We start from the raw sequence: 22048 nt of genomic DNA, 5'->3' as shown, positions 1-22048 counted from the left end.
GCGTCGGCGAGTGGGCCCCGCCCCCCCTGCTCACCGACGGTAAAATTCAGCCCTGAGGGTTCAAATTCCTAATGAGGATAGACAAGATTAACAACAATAACTTTACACTTGCAAAATACATTTAATGTAGAAGAACATTGTAAGGCAATTCTCAGAGGCATAGTCCAGAAAGTGGCTACCACACCAAAGAAGGACCTATTCAGAAAGGTGACCAAAAGTTTGGTCAAAAAGTGGATTTTAAAGAAGGTCTTATAAATATGGACGAGGAGGCTGGAAGGGTAAAGAGGGTAGGGAACAAACTCATTAACGGGACTTAGGGATCTGAAGGTACAGCCGACAGTGGTAGAGAATAGTAAATGGGTTTACGATAGGTCAGAGAAAAAGATCAGAGGGATGAGGCTATGAACAGATTTAAACATGGATTCAAATTTTAAATTTGAGGCATTGGGTGGACTGTGAATATGTTGAGCATAGTTATAAATTCGACACAGGTACAACCTCAAATATAATGAAGGGAATGTGAAAAGAATGTTTAGATTTCACTATGCAGTAGGCAGTAAGTGTAAGGAAGGCTGATTGGATCAGAAAGTACCAGAGATGGTTGGATAAGAACCTGGAAAAAAATGTATGAAAGATATTGTGAGATGTGTATTTCCAAGATACTGAGAGGGATTTGGCTTTTTGAATTCTGTACATTCCTGTTTCAGCCAGTGTATTGTGCTGCATTCATCTTGCTGGAAGTGTATCTGCCCAACAGAAGCACATAGTGGGAATTCAGACACAGCAGACCACATATCTGATTTGCAGTCTACATAATTTCCGTCCGTTCATTTTAGTAGAGAGGAAATATTATGAACTACGAATCTAGCAAGCTGATCTTCACACCTGAATCTCTGATGAACGCTCCTACTGCACAATGCTCTGCGCCAAGAATGTCAGTCCATGATATTTATCCTTGGTACGATAAGCAAAGTGGTTGGAGTGCAGTATAATTTACAATCCGAAATCAAACTTGTAATTCATTCCCTTACTTTTGCTCTACAGACGAATTATATCAGAAATTGAAACCTTTAGGTGAGGAGGAAAGGCGATTCATTTTAGATTTAAAGAAGAAAGAATGTGAAAAGCGTGGATTCAAGTTTGACAAGAAAATAAATGCATGGGATATGCTTTATTATATGACACAGACTGAGAAAATCAAATATTACATTGACCAGAATTATCTGAAGGAGTTCTTCCCTATCGAAGTAGTAACTGCAGCACTAATGAACATCTACCAGGAATTGTTGGGACTGACTTTCCACAAATCAGAGAACGCTCACACCTGGCATGAGAGTGTAACTGTGTACACTGTCCAGGATGCTGCTACGTGTGATGTTCTGGGACAGTTTTATCTCGATCTCTATCCAAGGTATGTCAGTTAACATCTTTAAGTGTATTATCTTGTCGAAATCTTAGCAATTTCAGCCAACAACATCACCATCCCTGGGGCATGTCCTGCCCCACTGCAGGACAGGCCCAGCACAATGGTAAACAGTCAGGAGCAAATGGCCGCAGGAGTCCTCAACATTGACTCCAAAAATCATGAAGATCAAACATGGGCAAGGAAGCTTCCTGATTAGTACCTACACTGACCCTCCATTGATGAATCAGTACTCTTTCATGTTGAACACTACTTGGAAGAAGCACTGAGAGTAGCAAGGGCATAGCATGTACTCTGGGACCTTTAATGTCCATCACCAAGTGTGACTTAGCAGCACTACTGCCTGAGCAGGCCAATTCCTGAAGGACATATCTGCCAGGCTGGGTCTACTGCAGATGGTGAAGGAACCAACATGAGAGAAAATCCTATATGATCTTGACCTTTACCTGTCACCAATGCATCTATCCATGACAGTATTGGCAGCAGTGATTGTTGCAGTCATTGTAGAGACAAAGACCCACCTTAACGCTGAGGATATTGTGTTTTGTGGCACTACCATTGTGCTGAAAGGGATAGGTTCGAAACATATCTAACACCTCAAAACTAGGCATTCATGAGCCACTTGGACCTTCAGCAGAAGCCGAATTCTATTCCAGCACAATCTGTAACCTCATTGCCCAGCATATCCCTCAGTCAACCATTACCATCAAGGCAGGGGAGCAAAACTGGTTCAATGAGGAGTGCAGGCAAGCAGGCCAGGAGCAGCAGCCGGCATACCTGAAAATTAAGTTCCAACCTGGTGAAGCTACAAGACAGGAATACATGCATAGTAAGCAGTGGAAACAGCATATTATGGACAGAGCCAAGTGACCAATGGATCAAACCTGAGTCTTGCAGTCTGGTTACGTGCAGTTGTGAATGTTGGTGGACAACAATCAACAACAACAGGAGCAGGCTTCATGAATTTCCCCATTCTCAATGATGACGGAGCATAGCACATGAGTGCAAGGGACAAGGCTGAAGCCTTTGCAACCATCATCAGTCAGAGTTGTGGAGTGGATAATCCTTCTCGATCTCCTCCTGAGGTCACTATCGTAACAAAATCCAGTCTTCATCCAATTCAGCTTACTCCAGGTGATATCAAGAAATGGACAAGCACACAGAATACTGCAAAGGCTATAGATGCCAACAGTATCCCTGCAGTGGAGAAGGCTTGTGCAGTAGCTAAGTTGTTTCAGTATAACTACAACCTAGCAAATACACAATAAAATGGAAAATTGCCAGGGTATTTCCTGTCCGCAGAAAGCAGGAGAAATTCAACATGACCAGTTACCACTCATCAGTCTAAACTCAATCATCAGCAAAGCAACGGAAGGTACAATTGGCAGCGCTATCAAGTGGCACTTACTCACCAATAACCTGCTCAATGATGCTCACTGCACGGGCCACTCAACTCCAGACCTTAACGTAGCCTTGGTCTAAACATGGGCCAAAGAGCTGAATTTCAGAAGTGAGATGAGAGTGAGCATTTGTGGCATAATGGAGCCCCAGTAAAATTAAAGTCAACTGGAATCAGGAAGAAAACTTTTCCATTGGCAGGAACCGTATCTAGCACAAAGAAATGTTTGTGGAGGTCAATCATCTCAGTCCCGGGCATCCCTGCAGGAGTTCCTCAGGGCAGTATACAAGGCCTAACCATCTTCAGCTGCTTCATCAATGACCTTTCCTCCATCATGGTATCAGAAGTGGGAGTGTTCATTGATGTTGCACATTGTTTTGTTCTGTTCTCACCTTCTCAGATAATGAAGCAGCCCATGCCCATATACAGCAAGACCTGGGCCAGGATTTTTAGGATTGTGGGGTTTCCCTTCCCGCCATCTGGAAAGTTGGTAGGAAACACACCTCCACTGACATTGTCTGCCCCGCAGCGATTTCACGCTCCAATGAGTATTAATTGGCTGCAGGTGGGGCTCCTGCCCCTCGCTCTGGAGGAAGTCCCGTCTTAGAGAGCTGCAGGCCAATCTGATTGGCAGGCAGCTCTGTAGTCCCAGCAGCACCAGAAGCTGCAGTGGACAGGACTGGGAATGCATGCAGTCCCCAGAGCCTAAGTCCTAGGATTCCAGGAAGAGATAGGTTTTGGGGGTCTCAGGGCAGGGAGGATAGGGGGAGCCTGTGGGGGCGGACAGTGAGGAATTGGGGTTTCAGGGAAGAGGCTGGTGGGGGGGAGGAAGGAGGTCCTGCGGTTACTGGATCTTAGAGGGGTGGGAGTGAAGGGGCGCCCGAAGTTAAAAGCGAGCTGCTGATGAAGGCTCTCTTTCCCACCTTCATGCCACACAAGTGCCAAGCAATGACCATCTCCAAAAAGAGAGAATCAAACCATCACTGCTTGATATTCCAATCTCCTACTATCAACATCCTGGGGGTTACCATTGACCAGAACCTGAACTGGACTAGCCATATAAATACAGTAGCTACAAGAGCAGGTCAGAGGCCAGGAGTCTTGCAGCAAGTAACTCACCTCCTGACTCCCCAAATCCTATCTACCATCTACAAAGCACAAGTCAGATGGAATACTCTCCGCTTGCCTGGATGATTGCAGCACCAACAACTTTCAAGAAGCTTGATACCATCCAGGACAAAGCAGCCTGCTTGATTGGCACCCCTTCCACAAACGTTCACTCCCTCCATCACCATCAAACAGTGGCAGCAGTGTGTACCATCTACAAGATGCACTGCAGAACCACTAAGGCTCCTAGGACAGCACCTTCCAAACCCATGACCACTACCATCTAGAAGGACAGAGCAACAGGTCCATGGGAACACCACCACGTGCAGGTTTTCCTCCAAGTCTCACACTATCCTAACTCGGAAATGTGTTGGAATTCCTTCATCTTCGCTGGGTCAAAATCCTGGAACCCGCTGACAGCATTGTGAGGGTACCTTCACCACATGGACTGCAGCGGTTCAAGAGGGAACTCATCAGCTTCTCAAGGGTAAGTAAAGGTGGGGAATAAATGCCGGCAATCCCAGCAAAATTCATGTTGCACGAATAAATTTTAAAAATATTGACTGTCAAATCAGTCAAATAGAAAATATTTGTTCGGAAGGCATTTTAAGACTCAAATTGAATCGATGCAAGACTGAAGCAATTTATGAATATTACCAGAAACTTGTAAATGAACAATGAAGCTGTTGCATTTGCTGTTACTTCGGATCCCTTTTTGTATATATAATTACTTTTGTGCCGTTTTTGTGAAGTCCCTCTTCGTAGTTTGTTCTTTCTTTGGTGCCACACACCAATCTTGGCTGAAAGGCCATCAGCTTGCTCCAATACCACGCTAAGTGGCCAGTGGGAATCAACATGAGAATTTGTAGCTCCTTCTGTATGGGGAGCACCTTGCATCCCTTCCTGAAAGAATAGCTTAAGACAGAACACGTGCTCAGATTCTCTTCATGATTTTTTTGACGTAGCACATTGGAAGACTTACTCACGTCACTCCAGTCCCTTACAATTCACATTATTAACATCAACAGTGCAGACATGATGAGATTCTGTGTATTTTATGTAAAAAGCATAAAGCAGCTTTATTCGCATCTGACTTACTTGTCAGATGTAAAGCACCACAATTGGAAATAATGCTGCTTATTACAATCAAAAAGTTGTAATTAGGAAAATGATTATGTGATTCATGAAAGTGTACTATCCCACTTAGTGGCTGCAGTATTCAATAAATTTAGTGCAAATGTGAAAAAAAAATTAGGGATGTGAAGAGTTTTGCTGCAATGACTTTAAGATGAGGTTACTTATGTCCTGTGTTTTCCAACTTATTGCATATGCTTGTTATATACAATGAAAACTTAATTACACGTCTGTGAAGTGCCTTTGGACTTTTATGTATATTAAAGGCCCTATATATAAAGACAAGTTATTCTGTCAATTGTAATAATATTTATTATACTGTAATATCACATAGTAGTGATCTTATGCTGTGTATTTGTTCGATTTTGTTGTGATTATAAGATTAAAATGATAAAGTCAGTTGCTCTGTTAATTTTTTTGTTACAGAGATGGGAAGTATGGGCATGCAGCTTGTTTTGATCTCCAGCCTGGATGCCTACTGCCCAATGGAACCAGACAGGTGGCAATATCAGCTATGATAGCAAATTTCACCAAACCAACATCTGATGCTCCCTCCCTTCTCCGGCATGAGGAAGTTGAGACTTACTTCCATGAATTTGGTCATGTAATGCACCAGATCTGTGCCCAGGTACCCACTTTACAGTTTTTTCAATCTAGGATTTGGCCCACCACCCGCCAGTAAAACATTACCACTGATGATCTGGTAATTTAGTCATTTGTTGTCTGTGCAAAATTGCTGTCATGTTAACAGTGACTGCAGTTGGAAAAAAAAATTCCATCATTTGTAAAGGATTTTGGGATGTTGCATGAATTTGCAAATGGAGTGCATAAATGCCAGTTCTTCTCCATCTGTCCTCAACCTCCAATTGTTTCTGAAGAGCAGTGGTAGCTGGTTATTCAGCGCAGTTAGTTTTGGTTACTTTAGCACCTAGCAATCTGTCTATTCAACTTCTAATCCTGTGGGATGGTATCTCCAATATGAGTGATACCAGAGATGCTTTGCTTCTCTGCCTAACGGAAGAACTGAGACAATTGCTGTTCACATTTGAACTATATGGCCTCACCTATCTTTGCCTGATCAAGTGAGGACTACCAGACTTGTGTGATACTGACTGAAAAGGTCATAGGCTCTAGTAGGGATCATGTCCCCCAAAATGGGAGCATTGTGTGAAGTAAGAAACTGAACAACTCCTAAATGGATTAGCAGAGCCTGTAAAACAATACCATTATATATTATCAAAAATGAAAAGTCACATTGTGAATATCAGCAGTCCAATCTCTGGACTATTTGCCGAGATATCTGTTCAATACTTGGTTTCATTGTTCCAAAGTTTGCTTGCTTTCTTTATTTGTTTTAAGGCTATTCTCACTTTAAATGTAATTCTACAATGCAGTGTTTTTCTATAAACTATTTAAGTAGCCAACGTAATTTAACACATTGATAATTCAATTTATTTTGCAGGCTGATTTTGCCATGTTCAGTGGAACTAATGTGGAGACAGATTTTGTGGAGGCCCCTTCCCAGATGTTAGAGAACTGGGTTTGGGAGAAGGAACCGCTCAAGAGAATGTCGCACCATTATAAAGATGGGTGTCCTATTCCAGATGATTTACTTGAGCAACTTATTCAATCGAGACAAGCTAATGCTGGTAAGAAGTGAACTCTTAACTCCCAATAGCATTGGAATGCTTTTCCAAGCAGCAATAATACTTGATTGGTAAGATGTAAAAGCACATTTTCTCAGAATATGGAAATGCTGCATTCATCGTCCATCACTAGTTGATCCAAGGAAATGGCCTGCCTTCTTGAACTGTTACCGGCCTTGCTTGTAGTGATTGTTTCTGATGCTAAGGAGCATGCCAGACCACTTGAGAGTGAATTAAAAATAAACCACATTGTGTAGGCCAGACTGAAAAACATTAGTGAAGCAGTTTGTTTTTAGGCAACATTCCAACAGCTTTCTCAAATATTTTTCATGATTTGAAGTCGTATCTTTTGAGTTACTAGCTCAGTGCCATAGCCACAGTATTGCCATAGGCTAAGGTCATTTAGGCGTGTTTCTATTTGGAATGTTATACTTTAAAGAAATAGATCTTCTCTAGCTGGTGAACCCTTTACTAAACTAGATCAGCCTTCAGGTTCTTAGTACAAATTCTGTTCACTACTGGGATAAATTTTTGTATTAAGCACATGTCTTAATGGGTAATTCCACCTGATGTTTTGGTTCAAAGCCATACAGAGCACCAGATCCCAGGTCGAATAATCAGCCAGTGGAGGGTTAGAAAATCTCAGCCAAAGCAGTTATATTCCTAAATTTAGTTTCATTGGCTCTCAGATAGGGATGATAAAATGAGCCAGAATTGTTTCCAATGATAGGAAAGTACATATTTGTGCATTTTGAGTGAGGACAAGATCAGACTCAGTTTTGATGCCCTCCACTCGCTATTTAGATTTGCATAGGAAGATGAGTTATTTGTGGGCGAGGCATAAGAACATAAGAAATAGGAACAGGAATAGACCATTCAGCTCCTCGAGCCTGCGCCGCCATTCAATAACATCATGGCACCAACTTCATGGAAACAGTAAACAAACAATTCTGGTGGGATGGGTGGGGTGGTGGGGTGGGGAGTAAAATAATTAAATAAATAATCCCCTCACTGTTTGGAGAAGTTATAGGAAAACAACACTTTGTCACCCTCCAAACTTGGTGTGTCCATCAAACAGGTATGTTTTCAGTGCTTCGTCAGTGGCCCCATGAGTTAGTTTAGAGAGAGCTATACAGAGAAGGAAGGTCCCAAGTTTGGTTCCTTGTTTGTGCTGAGTTAGCTGATGTGTGCAGGATAGCACAATGGCAATATCCCTCCTAGTTTGAGGACACAAAAAAGCCTACTGTGGTCCAAGTACTAACACCACATGGAAACAGCCAACTTGATTCACTCCACATGATATTAAGAAACTGCTGAAGACATTGGATACTGCAAAGGCTATGGGTCCTGATATTATTCTGGCAATAGTCCTAAAGACTTGTGCTCCAGAACTTGCTGCGCCCCTAGCCAAACTGTTCCAGTACAGCTACAACACTGGCACCTACCCGTCTATGTGGAAAATTGCCCAGGTATGTCCTGTACACAGAAAACAGGACAAATCCAACCCAGCCAGTTGCCACCCGATCAGTCTACTCTCAAGCATCAGTAAAGCGATGGAAGGGGTCGTCAACAGTGCTATCTATCTTGCTTAACAATAACCTGCTCGCAGACACTCATTTTGGGTTCTGCCAGGATCATTCAGCTCCTCATTACAGCCTTGGTTCAAACGTGGACAAAAGAGCTGAACTGTAGAAGTGAAGTGAAGTGAAGCTCTTAATGTCAAGACAATCAAGGAACCCTAGCAAAACTGGACTCGGTGGGAATCAGGGGGAAAATGCTCCACTGGTTGGAGTCATACCTAGCACAAAAGAAGATGATTGTGGTTGTTGGAGGTCACTCATCTCAGTTCTAGCTGCAGTCATCACTGCAGCAGTTCCTCAGGGTAGTGTCCTAGGCCCAACTATCTTCAGAAGCTTCATCAATGACTTTCCTTCCATCATAAGGTCAGAAATGGGGATGTTCGTTGATGATTGCACAATGTTCAGCACCATTGTCAACTCCACAGATACTGAAGCAGTCCATGTCCAAATGCAGCAAGACCTGGACAATATCCAGTCTTGGGCTGGCAAGTGGCAAGTAATATTTGCACCACACAAGTGCCAGACAATGACCATCCCCAACAAGAGAGATTCTAACCATTGCCCCTTGACATTGCCAATGTTGAATCCCCCACTATCAACATCCTGGTGGGTTACTATTGACCAGAAACTGAACTGGACTAGCCATAAAAATTCTGTGGCTACAAGAGCAGGTCAGAGGCTAGGAATCCTGCGGTGGAGTAACTCATCTCCTGACCCCCCAAACCCTGACAACCATCTACAAAGCACATGTAAGGAGCATGATGGAATACTGCCTGCTTGCCTGAATGAGTGCAGCTCCAACAACAAGAAGCTTGACACCATCCAGGACAAAACAACCCGCTTCACTGGTACCCCATCCACCAGCATTCACTCCTTCCACCACCGACGTACAGTGACAGCAGTGTGAACCATCTACAAGATGCACTGCAGGAACTCACCAAGACCCCTCAGACAGTACCTTCCAAATGCACAACCGCTACCATCTAGAAGGACAAAGGCAGCAGGTACATGGGAACACCGCCACCCGCAAGTACCCCTCCAAGCCACACACCATCCTGACTTGGAAATATATCGCCTTTCCTTCACTGTCACTGGGTCAAAATCCTGGAACTCCCTCCCTTACAGCACTCTGGGTGTACCTGCGCCACAGGGACTGCAGCGGTTCAAGAAGGCAGCTCAACACGACCTTTTCAAGGGCAACTAGGGATGGACAATAAATGCTGGCCCTGCTAGCGGCGCCCACATCCTATGGACGAATATTAAAAAAACGCGAATGAGTGTGAGATCAGAAAAGGATAGTAATTGAATACTGGATGCTTGAGCAGATTAATAGGTGCCTGAGCAAAGGGTGTATCCATTGCCTATGGTAAGGAGTCATCCTCTCCAGGAGAGGAGGGAAGACAACTACCAAGGAAAGAATATAGAAACAGGTGGGAAATAGCATTTGCATTTGCACTCTCTACAGGATAACAATATTTTGTTTTGGTTAATTTGGCTGTTAATACTGTTATAATGTAATTCATTAATGTAGTGTCAAATTAACTCACTTTTTAAAGTGCAGATTTGCAAATGTGTCAACCATTCTCCAGCAGTGAATGACTAATTGATCTGTTTTTGATGGTGCTGGCTGAGGAAAAGTATGGGCCATGATACTCCTTTATCCTCTTTGAATACAGGTGGCATCTTAAACATCTATCTTGATTTAATATTTCGTCCAAAAGATGACACTTCCATAAATGTAGCACCTCCTCAGTACTGCCCTGGAGCGTCAGCCTTGATTATGCACTCAAGCCTTGATAATGGGGCTTGAACCCACACCTTCAGACTCAAAAACAAGAGTGCTACTAATTAAACTAAGATCGTATAATACTCTTGGTGTTAGACAAAATAATATTGGCTCTATCCATAGCACAGTTGAACAAAACCCACAAAGGAGGTTGTTTTTCCCTGAAAACAACACAAAAGATCAAGCAAGGATTCCTGCTCCTAATCACCATTCAGTGAAGCCCTGCTGCTCACAAGTTTATGTATGTGAATGTTAAGTGATGGATGGGTAAGATTTGGCATTGTATATACCCCTCACCCACACCCACCCACCCTTCCCATTGAACAGCCTTTCCATACAGGTTTTCTGGCTCCTGCAAGCAGGTGGCAGAGGGAAACTGATGCCAGGAAATTATAAACCAGCAGGAGTGTCTAGCCATCAGTGTGGAACAGGGAAAAAAGTTGGCACAAAAAAAATTAGTAATCCATGAGTAATTTACTTGTTCACTTATGAAGTGAAAGGACAAATAAACAAAATGTGGATCATATGGCAATTTGATGGACTGCACAGCAGTTTCCTAATAGATAATTGAAACTGACACCTATACAAGTGCTGGTTACATTTTAAATGCAAAGGAAGAACCAAATAAATAAATATAAATTTCTTGATACATGATATGAAGCCTCCTGTCTCTTAGCTCCCCTCTGCATGCTTCATGCAACCTACCACTTGCAGCTAAGCTGTTGAAATTTGTGGTTTGCAGAAATTGAGGATAGGAAGCCAAGTAGGTACCTGTTTTGAGGCATTATCGCCAATATATTTCCGACAAAAAAAACTCCATTCTAAACTCCAAGTACCAAGCAAGAGGTAGGTTCAAATACCTGATAGAATCTAGTCACCTTAAATTTATGACATTTCTGATATTGTTAGAGGGGTTGAAATTTTGGCATAAATGTACATCACATTGAAATTCCAATATACAGTGACCAAGGGTAGGACTGAGTTGCATATTCATGGCACTACACTCCAGAGTTTCAATCAAATGTATTTTATATGGCAAACTAAAAGTTCATCCTACATTGTGTATTGCATATATTAGAAGGTTTTTCCCCATACCAACATTTTGAGATCAATTCCTTTTTAGTTTTTCTTCCTTGCTGTGAAAGCAGACATTTGTTATACCATAGGCATTGATTTGGAGAGAATTTTTACATTATGTTACCAATTTTTTGTTTTTTACCCCATTATACATGCATTCAGTTCCTGGTGATCTACTTTTCAGAGTTAACCTAGCATATTTTAAAAAGATAGTAATAAATAATCAAATAAGCATTTTCTATTTGAATAAGATGGAGCTTTAATTGCTTGAATGAACTGAATTTTAACTCCTGAGTGGATTTACAACTGGACATCTTTCAAATTTTGAACATGAGTTATTACAATTAAATAATGAATCCAGTAAACAACAGTTTTGTGTGATTCATTATTAGAATAGGTATTATGTGCTTTTAAAGATCAATTTATATTCTAGCTTTCAGGTCTTGGAATAGATTTATAGATCTGGATTTTCATCCTCAAGGAAGGTTGGGGGAGTCAGAAAAATTCTCAGCTCGATCCGCCCACCCCGGGAGAAAGTGCCCAGAAAGGCGGGATCTTCATTGCTGGGGACGGGGTACGAGCCGGAGTCAGGCCCACCAACCCAGGAAGAAATGTGGAGGCAGCCACAGAAGCTGCTGGGTACAGAGGCGAGCTGTTTAAAAGGCCTGTCTCGGTGCCATGGGACTTTGTCTCAGTGAGAAATAACAAAGGCCCCCCCCAGCCCTCAAACCCCCTTCATCCTCCAAATGCTTCCCATGCCCCATCCACGCCACCTCATGCCCCCCCACCCCCTATTTCCCCTCATGCCCCCTGTGCAAGACTCTGCCCTTCCATCCAACCCCTTAGGCCCCTCACGCTGCCTATGCCAGGCTCTGCCCTTTCAGCCAACCCATATGTCCCTTCATGTGCCCCCCCCCCCCCCCCCCAAATGTCAGGCTCTGCCCTTCAACCCACAGCCTATGCCACTTAGGCCAAGCTCTGACACTTCCAGGTCTATTGGCCACTGTACACTTTCTGGAACCAATGAACACCACCGTGTTAAGTGACATATGTTTAAATAAAGGGTGAAAAAATGTAATCCAATGATCACTTTCCCCTGCGCTTAGAAAAGAAAACTCTGGACAAAGGTAATAAAAGTTTCAATCATCCAGGCCATTTGCAGTTTCAAAAACTACAAACTACAAACACTTGAAACCACTTGATTTATGTCAACAAACATTATGAAATTGACCACAGAGATCAGAGAGCCTGAGCTCTCAATCAAACAACATTTCATCTGGGACACAGGTGTTCTGTAATTCTTATAGATGCTTTGGCTCTCAGCCAGCATACATAAAAGGTCCCCACATGCAAACTAGGATTCACGACACCTCTAAGGGGCCATGAACGACAACTTTTTTAAAATCTCACCTGACTCTAAAAAATATCTATCCCGCAATGGAGCTGGACAGACCGGATGTGATGGATGCAGTCTTCTGACGGGAAGAAGCCCACACCCTATAAGGGCACTCTCAAAAATCACACAGCCCGGGAATGGGGTCAGGAATTCCAGAATTAGGACCCTCCCTCCATTTTTAAAGGGCTCCCAAGTCAACTTGACATAGTGAAAATCCAGGCCATAGTCTTTAAAATATAAAAGTTGTGATTATTTTTTTAAAGAATCACCCAGCCGAAAGGCTTTTTTTAATTTCCTTGAAGAGGTCCATTGTGCTATTGTCAACTAAAGATTAGAATATTTTTGCCGAAAGGAATAAAATAAATTGAGTATTAATTTAAAGTCCACACAGTAAAGACACTGGAACAGTCTCTATAGGAGCAGATAATTGGATAAGTATTTGAAGTAGAAGAAGACGAAGGGCTTTGTGGAAAGACCATTGCAATGGTACTTTTTTTGGATTGCTTAAGCAAAGAACAGAGATGATGGACTGAATGGTCACCTTCTGACCAGCAAACTTAAATGGTTAAAATATTGATAAGGGTTGCTATTTTGCCTCTATTTAGAAGCAAAGTTGAGTTGAAACCTCATCAATATTAATTTGATGATAATGGCTCTGATAAATTGTCTCAAATATGATCCCTTAATCGTTTGACTAGTGCAGACAGCATGTGCGGGGAGTCTGAAATGAGTTATATGATTCTATATTCTGTTTGCATGACTTAATCCCTTTGAAAGAAATTGGCACAAGTGCATAATTGGATAAATAATACCAGTGATTGAATACAGAATTTTAAAATTATGGAAGGCTTTAATAGCCTGAATAGGGAAAGTTTATTTGTTCGGTTTGGAAAGTCAGTGTTGAGATGTCAGATTTAAAACTGAGAAGAAAGTAAACAGGAGGAATTTGTTAACATGAGAGTTGTTTGAGCATGGAATGCTTTGTCGCGGCATGTAGCTGTGGCAGAGACTATTGCATCCTTTAAGGGAAACATCAATAAATAATTGAAACAGAGAAAGACACGGTGTTATGGGAAAAGAACCAGGGCAGTTGGGAAAGATTGGGATTGATTCAGCAAAGCACTAGCACAAACACAATGGGTCAGCTGGCCACTTCTGTGTTTTTTTACTGTTTCTTTGTGAACAGAAGCTGGAGGGAAATAGAACCCATGGTGTCAAAGCACAAGTCAATTTTTCGGGGATTTTTACTGATCACTCAGGGAGGGAGCAGTAACAGAGGTGTCATTGACAAACCGATGGTCAGGGTAACCCAAGCGTGCCAATTTGCTTTGGTTAAGGCTTGCTCAAACCAGTTTTCATTACTGCTAATAAATTTCAAACAAAACTCTGTCAAACTTTTTTTCAGACAGAGGTCACACCTCAAAACTCATCTCTACACCTAAGGTAAGTTTACAGAAAAAAGGGGATAAAAGATTTTCTCCCCCTTTTTCTTTTCTTTCCCTGTCCCCTTTCATTTCTCTTTTCCTCCCTTGCCCATTTAGGCTGCCCTCTACACTTGTTTTTCTCGTTCTCTGCTTACTTTTCTCTTCCCCTTTTGTCCTCTTCCCTTTTCTCCTCTTTCCACTCTCATTTCCTTTTTTGCCTCTAACGTTTTCCTTTTTTCTCTGTGCCCTACAGCATGGCGACTGCTACATGGGAACTGCATAGGGGAGATGAGGCAGCCAGATGGATGTTCTGCTTATTCTGGGAGCAGGACGCATTTCCCTCCCTAAATGGTTCTTAAATATTCTGATTGGAAAAATTTAATAGAACAGCTAACCTTGCACATTATTAGTTAATGTGCATCATTGATAATTGAGGAATACAGACTTTTAACCCATTTTTTCACATTCCCGATCATCTATCATTTAATTTTGGAAAAAGTCTACATAACCTTTCTCCTTCCCAACTAGGTCTTCTAAATCTGCGGCAAATTGTTTTGAGTAAGTTTGACCAGTCAATTCATACAAAGTCATCTGCTAATACAGCGGAGGAATACGCCAAAAACTGTGAAGAAATTCTTGGAATACCAGCATCACCAGGTACAAAACCTGCAGGACAAAATTCAAACTTATTTTCTTATTTTATGTATCTTGGAGCAGAAAAGCCATTATGCCCATACATCATCATCTCATTCTTAATTTATTCCTTCCACGTAAAGAAACCTTTCCTTCAATCTTCCCCCACTAAGGGAGCCAAGAAACCAGAGAGCTGTAGCCAATTCAGGAGACCTGGGCCCGAATTTTCGCTGCCGAGTCGGGTAGCGGGAGTCAGGTAATCTTCTGGCTCGCCGCACCCACCTCAGGAGAAACTCACCCAAATAGCAGGATATTTCCTCTGGGGACAGGTCAGGTGCAGATGCAGGATAGAATCAGGCCCGCCACCCCCAGACACTGTTCAGAGGCAGCCACAGGGGCTACCAAGTACGAAGGTGGGCTTTCTCTGGGACTTCGTCCTAGTTATTTTGTTAAATGTTAGGCCCTCTAGCTCTCACCCCTCATACCTCACCCACTCCCCATGTCCCATCCATGCTAACTGATGCCACCCCATGCTCCCATCCATCCCCAATGGCCCCTCATACCTCCATGATAACCATGCTCTGCCAACCACCCCCATAACCCCTATAGCTGCCATACCAACTTAATGATAACTCATTGCAACCCACCCATCACCCTTTGCCCTTACATCCTCACTCAACTGATATCTGGGATGGGGGGGTTATCGTATGAGGAAAGGTTGGACAGATTGGGCCTGCATCCATTTGGGTTTAGAAGAATGAGGGATGATCTTATTGAAACATATAAAATCCTGAGGGGACTTGACCGGGTGGAAGCTGAAAGGATGTTTCCCCATGTAGGAGAGACTAGAACAAGGATTCGCATTTTAAAAATAAGGGCATTTCAGATGGAAATGAGATTTTTTTTCTCTCAGAGGATCATTAGTCTTCCCCAGAGAGCAGTTAGATTCTTGGCTAACAAGGGAGTCAAAGGTTATCTGGGGATAGGGAATGTGTATTTGAGGCCACAATCAGATCAGCCATAATCTTATTGAATGGCAGAGCAGGCTCGAGGAGCCAAATGGCCAACTCCTGCTCTTAATTCATATGTTCATATGTATGCCAACTCACCCAGTGTCCACTATAGGCAGACCCCAGGAGCCATGTTGAGATTAAATAAAACAATGGTCTAAATATCTATTATTGCCTTGGCTATAGTAAAAAAAAAACACTCTCACTCATGAAAGACCATTTAAAACATTTAAATCTCATCAAGTAATTAAAACCATATAACAACAGACTTCTATTCATAACCCCGCATCAAACTCTTTAATATTTCTTTGAGCTGTCAGTCAAACTGTGAACTTAGGATCCCCTACTGAGATAATAAATTGTGGAAATCAGCCAAGCATTAATAATGACATAATGATAGCCCTTGGGGTATTTTCAACAAACATCTGCTCTAACTGCTAGAATAGATTTTTTTCAACTCTTGCTAACAACTTTCAATTTTCTCAGCCAAAAATACATAATGAGGCTCAGCCAAGAGCCTAGAAATCCATTACCCTGTTGAGATATCTGTCCCCCAGGGCAAACATTGTTTGACTGACTGCTCTAGCTCTCTGATCTATGCTGTCAATTTCACAAATTTTATTTACACAAGATAAATAGGGTTTCAAGCACTTGCAGTTTCAGCTATTGATACTTTAAAGGATCTGGATGATTGATACCTTTATTGGGCTATAGTAAAAAGGAGTTTTCTTTTAAGAAAATAGAAAATTATCAACGCATGACTTTTTAAAGCTTCTTTTATACGTACTATTGTCACTATAGGTTTCAATGCTTCTATACAGTGTCTAGTGGGAGAATGGGCATGAAAGTGCCATAGCTTGGCATGGGGGTATGAGGGGCCATAGGGATTGTTTGTGGGGCATGGGGGACATGAGAAGTCATAGGGGTTGATAAGGGGGCATAGCTTGGCATGGTGGGGCATGAGGAGGATCTTTTGAACTTGCCTTTCAAAAGGTCCACTCATGCATACTATGGTTCACAACACTGCTGTGGTGCTGTGAGCCATGACTCTTTAAAAAGCTAGCACTACTCCACGCCTATCCCCACAGTGGAGCTGGCCAAGTCAGGAGTGCAAGGTGCAGGCTTTTGACACCAACCAACCTACACCCTTAAAAGGCACTCTTGAAAATTAGAAACCCTGGGAATGGGGTCAGGAATCCCAGAATTGGGTCACAGCCACTATTTTTAAAGGGGTCCTGAGTCATCCTGACTCAGAGAAAATCCAGCCCTAGGATTCTTAAACTGGATCTTATAACACAAATAAATGATGCACTGAATCACAGAATGTGCCTTCATCTGTATTTCAACAAAAAAGTATGAAAAACTGTAAGCTATTGGATTTACACACTTTCCTGCTAAGAAACATGAGCCTTTTTATTTGCTTGATTTGTTTTGCAGGAACGAATATGCCTGCTACTTTTGGGCACCTGGCAGGTGGCTATGATGGTCAGTACTATGGGTACCTATTCAGTGAAGTTTTCTCAATGGACATGTTCTACAGCCTCTTCAAAAATAATCATATAATGGATCCTATGGTAATATATTGCAGTCCTTTTTTCACATTAGCATTCTGTTGAAATAGTATTTGGTAGCTTCAGATCATCATTAGTATAACAAAACTGTATATCATTGAGCAGTAACTTATCTTAATTGGTTATCTTCCAAGTATAATATTTTGAAGTTGTCAACAGGGATAAAGATCAGAAGGGACTGCCTGTTTTAGGTTTTTATGCTCACGCTGTACATGTGGGTGACCCTTCTCACATTACAATTCCTCCAAAGCATCTTGTGAATTCGTTAGATTTAAGGTGAACAGGATTTATCAATTTTAAAAAGAAGTGAAATTTGTTCCAAGTAATGTACAAGTATATATATATCAAAGTTTTGTAAAACTATTTTTAAGAAAGTACATGAAAAAAGAGAAGGGTCACTTCTTAGAATCTCGAGGAGAAACAAAGGATTTACAAACAACTGCCAAGCTACAGGGGAATGCAGATCCTCGAATAAGCATCAAGATGATCCTATTTATTGAAGTTATAATTACATTGTATACAGTTTCATACAAAATGGCATAATCTCTGACCCATCATTACCACTGCCAAGGGAGATCCACTGTTTAAAAAATGATGCTGCAGCCAGCCTTGATGTCTGCCCTAAGGAGGGTTAGTGATTGACAGTATCTTGTTTGAAGCCTCTTTATCCCATCAGTCATAATGACTAAACTCACTGCATATCCTCTCAAAGTCTTACTAAAAATCGTTCTGTAATCCTACCTCCCAGGTTTAACGCCACGTTATATGCTTCACAAGTACAGATTCAGTTGTGTGGATTGGAAAGAAATACTGTTCTGCTTTGTGGGTTGCACCAGAATACTGGAAATTTTAGAATATTGAGGCAATTATTTGCACCAGAAAGGAACTCCAGCCGACTAGTTTCATAGTTGGTTGAATAAGTCAAACAGTTACCATTTGGTGGGGAGAGAACCAAGATCTTTTCAACCAAGGATTTTACTGCATGCATACAGCAACTTCCCTGACCTGCATCAAATAGATAATACTTTAACAGCAAGCACTCCAAGTAAGTGGACAATAATAAAATGAAGATAGATTATCTACTTTGTTTAGTGCCTTTATCATTTCGAATGATATCCTCCACTTGCTTAAGTTCCCAGCATTGGATCCATTGAAACCATTTTCTGCCTCTTTGTGTGCAAAAATTAAAGGGAGCAGCCCAGAGTAAGGATACCATCTAGAGACAGCAAGCTTTACACGATTATTAATTGTTGAAACATTTTGAAAATTAATACTTACTGAAGTATACTAAGGTTTTCCTTTTCCCATTAATAGGTTGGTGTGAAGTACAGGGATTGTATCCTCAAACCGGGGGGAACTTTAGATGGCATGGACATGCTCAAAAACTTCCTTGGACGTGAACCGAATCAAAAGGCTTTCCTTCTGAGCAAAGGATTGATGATTGATCAACAACAGTGTTCTTCTGGTGAAACTTAAATTTATGCACCAAGAGTAAGATATATGTGCAAATGAATGGAGTTACATTTCACTGATACTATTATGCAAGTTTACCCCTTAAGTGTATTATACCAATATCTGTTCGCATTCTGGAAAGCATAATGGATAACTGAGGCATTTGTATAAAGTAATCATTGGAATTAAAAGAAAGAGATCACAAATCGCAAAGCTCAGTTTGGCTGTAATGTTCACCCGAATAAAAAAAATGCAGTTCTAGCCATGTAATCACATCCATCATATTTTATTTTCATGCAGCAGTTTCTGTTCTGTTTAGTCTTTTCTTGGCCTGCTGCAAGCATCCTGGCATATGCAGCAGTAAATAAAGACCATACTGCTGATGGGAGAAGCCAGACAGAAAGGTTAACTGTTGTAACCTCCATCACTACATGTCTACTGTGTGATTAACTGCTGATTACAAGTCCAGTCAGTATGTTACAAAAATATTTCACAAGAAATCCACTTTATGGATGCATATTTTATTCTGATAGTATTTGAAAAGCCAGACTTTTAACATAGACTGTCTTTTGAAATGTTTACATGCTGTTGTAAATTGATTTTACTTAAGGCATTAACAGGGAGATGTGTTTGATCATATTGAGTCTGATAGCACGATTGCGCATACGGGTTCAGTGTGGTTTTTACATCCTTCATTAGTCAGGTATAGGTGTATGAGCTACCTTTTCTGAATGGGTGGGTTGAATCATGTTTCTGTCTTGCAGAAACAAGACACTGATGTGCTACCAAGCTCCATCATTCTCGACAGACCTATGGTGTGTGGTTGGTGAGGGGAGACTTGTTATATGGAATTCCACGGCAGAGATCCAAACAGCTTAGAAATTTCCTATTTCTGGTTAGATAAGATCTCGAAGCAGCTTCAAGGTAAAATAAATAGTTTCAATCTCAAATATATCTGAATGTAGTGTGGAAATTATCCAGCTATTAGTATAGCTTCCAGAGTTTGGTATGTTGTGGAGCAATAGTCAGCCACTTTAAAGCTGCTCCCTCACCCCATTAGGCACTTCTGTGGAGAGGAATAGTTAACTTCAACCCATTTGCGACCAAGTCACTCTAGGGTGTCGAGCAATAGTTACTGTAATTAATGCCACAGAGAGGTCCAGCCCTACCTGAAGATCTCCATGTTAGCAATACAGTTGATTGCCGTTCTAAAATTAGACCAATCTAGCACAAACAACTATGCTTCTTTTACACATTGTGAATGTGAAGAATAAAAGTCACAGGTTTGCCTTGGCTCAGAGTAAAGCATCTTATTCATTTTGAATGGTTAAATGTGAATTAGTAAATCAGTAAACTAGGCCTACAAATAAATAATATCTACACATTGATTTTTCTTTTGGTGGCTGAGGAAGGAAATTTGCCTTCGGTATGAGTATTTATTGCCAAAACGTGGCAGGCTTTCTATTTCACGATTCAGAATTATTGCCACATGACAACAATACAATTTATTCTGAATTTTATGCTTAAGTTCATAAAATGTCATTTTAGAAGGGATACTGCTTTCACATGAGTAGAAGGGAGTGGTTCATCTTAAACAGAATTACCTGGAAAAACTCAGCAGATCTGGCAGCATCGGCGGAGAAGAAAAGAGTTGACGTTTCGAGTCCTCATGACCCTTCGACAGAACTTGAGTTCGAGTCCAAGAAAGAGTTGAAATATAAGCTGGTTTAAGGTGTGTGGGGGGGCGGAGAGAGAGAGAGAGAGAGAAGTGGAGGGGGGGGTGTGGTTGTAGGGACAAACAAGCAGTGATAGAAGCAGATCATCAAAAGATGTGAACAACAATAGAACAAAAGAACACATAGGTGTTAAAGTTGGTGATATTATCTAAACGAATGTGCTAATTAAGAATGGATGGTAGGGCACTCAAGGTATAGCTCTAGTGGGGTTGGGGAGAGCATAAAAGATTTTAAGATATTTAAAAATAATGGAAATAGTTGGGAAAAGAAAAATCTACATAATTTATTGGAAAAAAAAGGAAGGGGGAAACAGAAAGGGGGTGGGGATGGGGGAGGGAGCTCACAACCTAAAATTCTTGAATTCAATATTCAGTCCGGAAGGCTGTAAAGTGCCTAGTTGGAAGATGAGGTGTTGTTCCTCCAGTTTGCGTTGGTCTTCACTGGAACAATGCGGCAAGCCAAGGACAGACACGTGGGCAAGAGAGCAGGGTGGAGTGTTAAAATGGCAAGCGACAGGGAGGTTTGGGTCATTCTTGCGGACAGACCGCAGGTGTTCTGCAAAGCGGTCGCCCAGTTTACGTTTGGTCTCTCCAATGTAGAGGAGACCACATTGGGAGCAACGAATGCAGTAGACTAAGTTGGGGGGAAATGCAAGTGAAATGCTGCTTCACTTGAAAGGAGTGTTTGGGCCCTTGGACGGTGAGGAGAGAGGAAGTGAAGGGGCAGGTGTTGCATCTTTTGCGTGGGCATGGGGTGGTGCCATAGGAGGGGGTTGAGGAGTAGGGGGTGATGGAGGAGTGGACCAGGGTGTCCAGGAGGGAGCGATCCCTACGGAATGCCGATAGCGAGGGTGAAGGGAAGATGTGTTTGGTGGTGGCATCATGCTGGAGTTGGCGGAAATGGTGAGGATGATCCTTTGAATGCGGAAGCCATTCAAGTGGGGAGAGCTAAAAGGTAATAGGGAGCAGTATGGTGAGGGGGATTGACACTGTTCTCTGCAGCAAAGAGTGAGAGTCCAGACAGCTGTGTTGCCTTCCTGGTGCTAGGGTTTGAGACATTTGCCAGGACTGGAGAGGAACTTGCAGTGGAAGGGCAAAGATCAACTCATCATGAAGGTACCAATGACATAGGCAAGACACAGAAGGAGGTTCTACATAGTTAGTATGAGTTAGGCAACAAATTAAGAAGCAGAACCGCAAAAGGTAATAATCACTGGATTACCACCCCCCACCCCCACCCCACCCCGCCTCCACCCCACCACCACCACCACCACCAACCCTCCCGCTTATATACACTGCCATCAGCCACACTGGAGTCAAAGGTTCACAGATACAAGGTGAGGATGTCAGGACTGTCCTCACTACATCTCACCATCATCCTCCAGGAATCTTGCAGCTTTGAGGGTCTCCTGAGTGCTCCTGCCTCGTCTGGCCAGTGCGACGGCCTCATCGCCAGCATCCTCGCCTTCGAGGACCTCATCACCGCTTGGATTCCTCCTCATTGGAGGAGATGTGCAGCTCCTCCATCTCCTCCCCAGCCAGGTCCTCCCCCTGTTGCAGCGCCAGGTTGTGGAAGTGCACAGCAAGCAATGTTAATGCGTGACACCCTTTGTGGACTATATTACACTGCTCCACTGGACCTGTTAAAGCACCGCGGCCTAATTTTCAAGATACA

General features: G+C 42.2%; 1 protein-coding gene across 5 annotated transcripts in view; it reads left to right on the top strand.

Moving 5' to 3' along the window:
• The window catches only part of LOC121277322 (neurolysin, mitochondrial-like), a 37109-nt gene extending 18210 nt beyond the window's left edge, over nt 1–18899 (top strand). For 2 of the 5 annotated variants that reach the window (XM_041186646.1, XM_041186650.1), the window contains exons 8-13: nt 1045–1411; nt 5490–5691; nt 6526–6712; nt 14501–14629; nt 17053–17189; nt 18501–18899. In XM_041186646.1, coding sequence (XP_041042580.1) covers nt 1045–1411; nt 5490–5691; nt 6526–6712; nt 14501–14629; nt 17053–17189; nt 18501–18662 — 1184 coding nt within the window. In that variant the 3' untranslated portion in view covers nt 18663–18899. Of the gene's footprint in view, nt 1–1044; nt 1412–5489; nt 5692–6525; nt 6713–13953; nt 14312–14500; nt 14630–17052; nt 17190–18500 lie in introns of those variants that run through there. The other 3 variants (XM_041186648.1, XM_041186651.1, XM_041186647.1) reach the window with 3 other exon arrangements.
• The last annotated feature ends 3149 nt before the right edge of the window (nt 18900–22048 follow it).

The sequence above is a fragment of the Carcharodon carcharias genome, chromosome 4, assembly GCF_017639515.1.
Source record: "Carcharodon carcharias isolate sCarCar2 chromosome 4, sCarCar2.pri, whole genome shotgun sequence".
NCBI lineage: Eukaryota > Metazoa > Chordata > Chondrichthyes > Lamniformes > Lamnidae > Carcharodon > Carcharodon carcharias.
The sequence above is the reverse complement of the archived record's forward strand: the minus strand, read 5'-3'. Positions and strand labels throughout refer to the sequence as shown.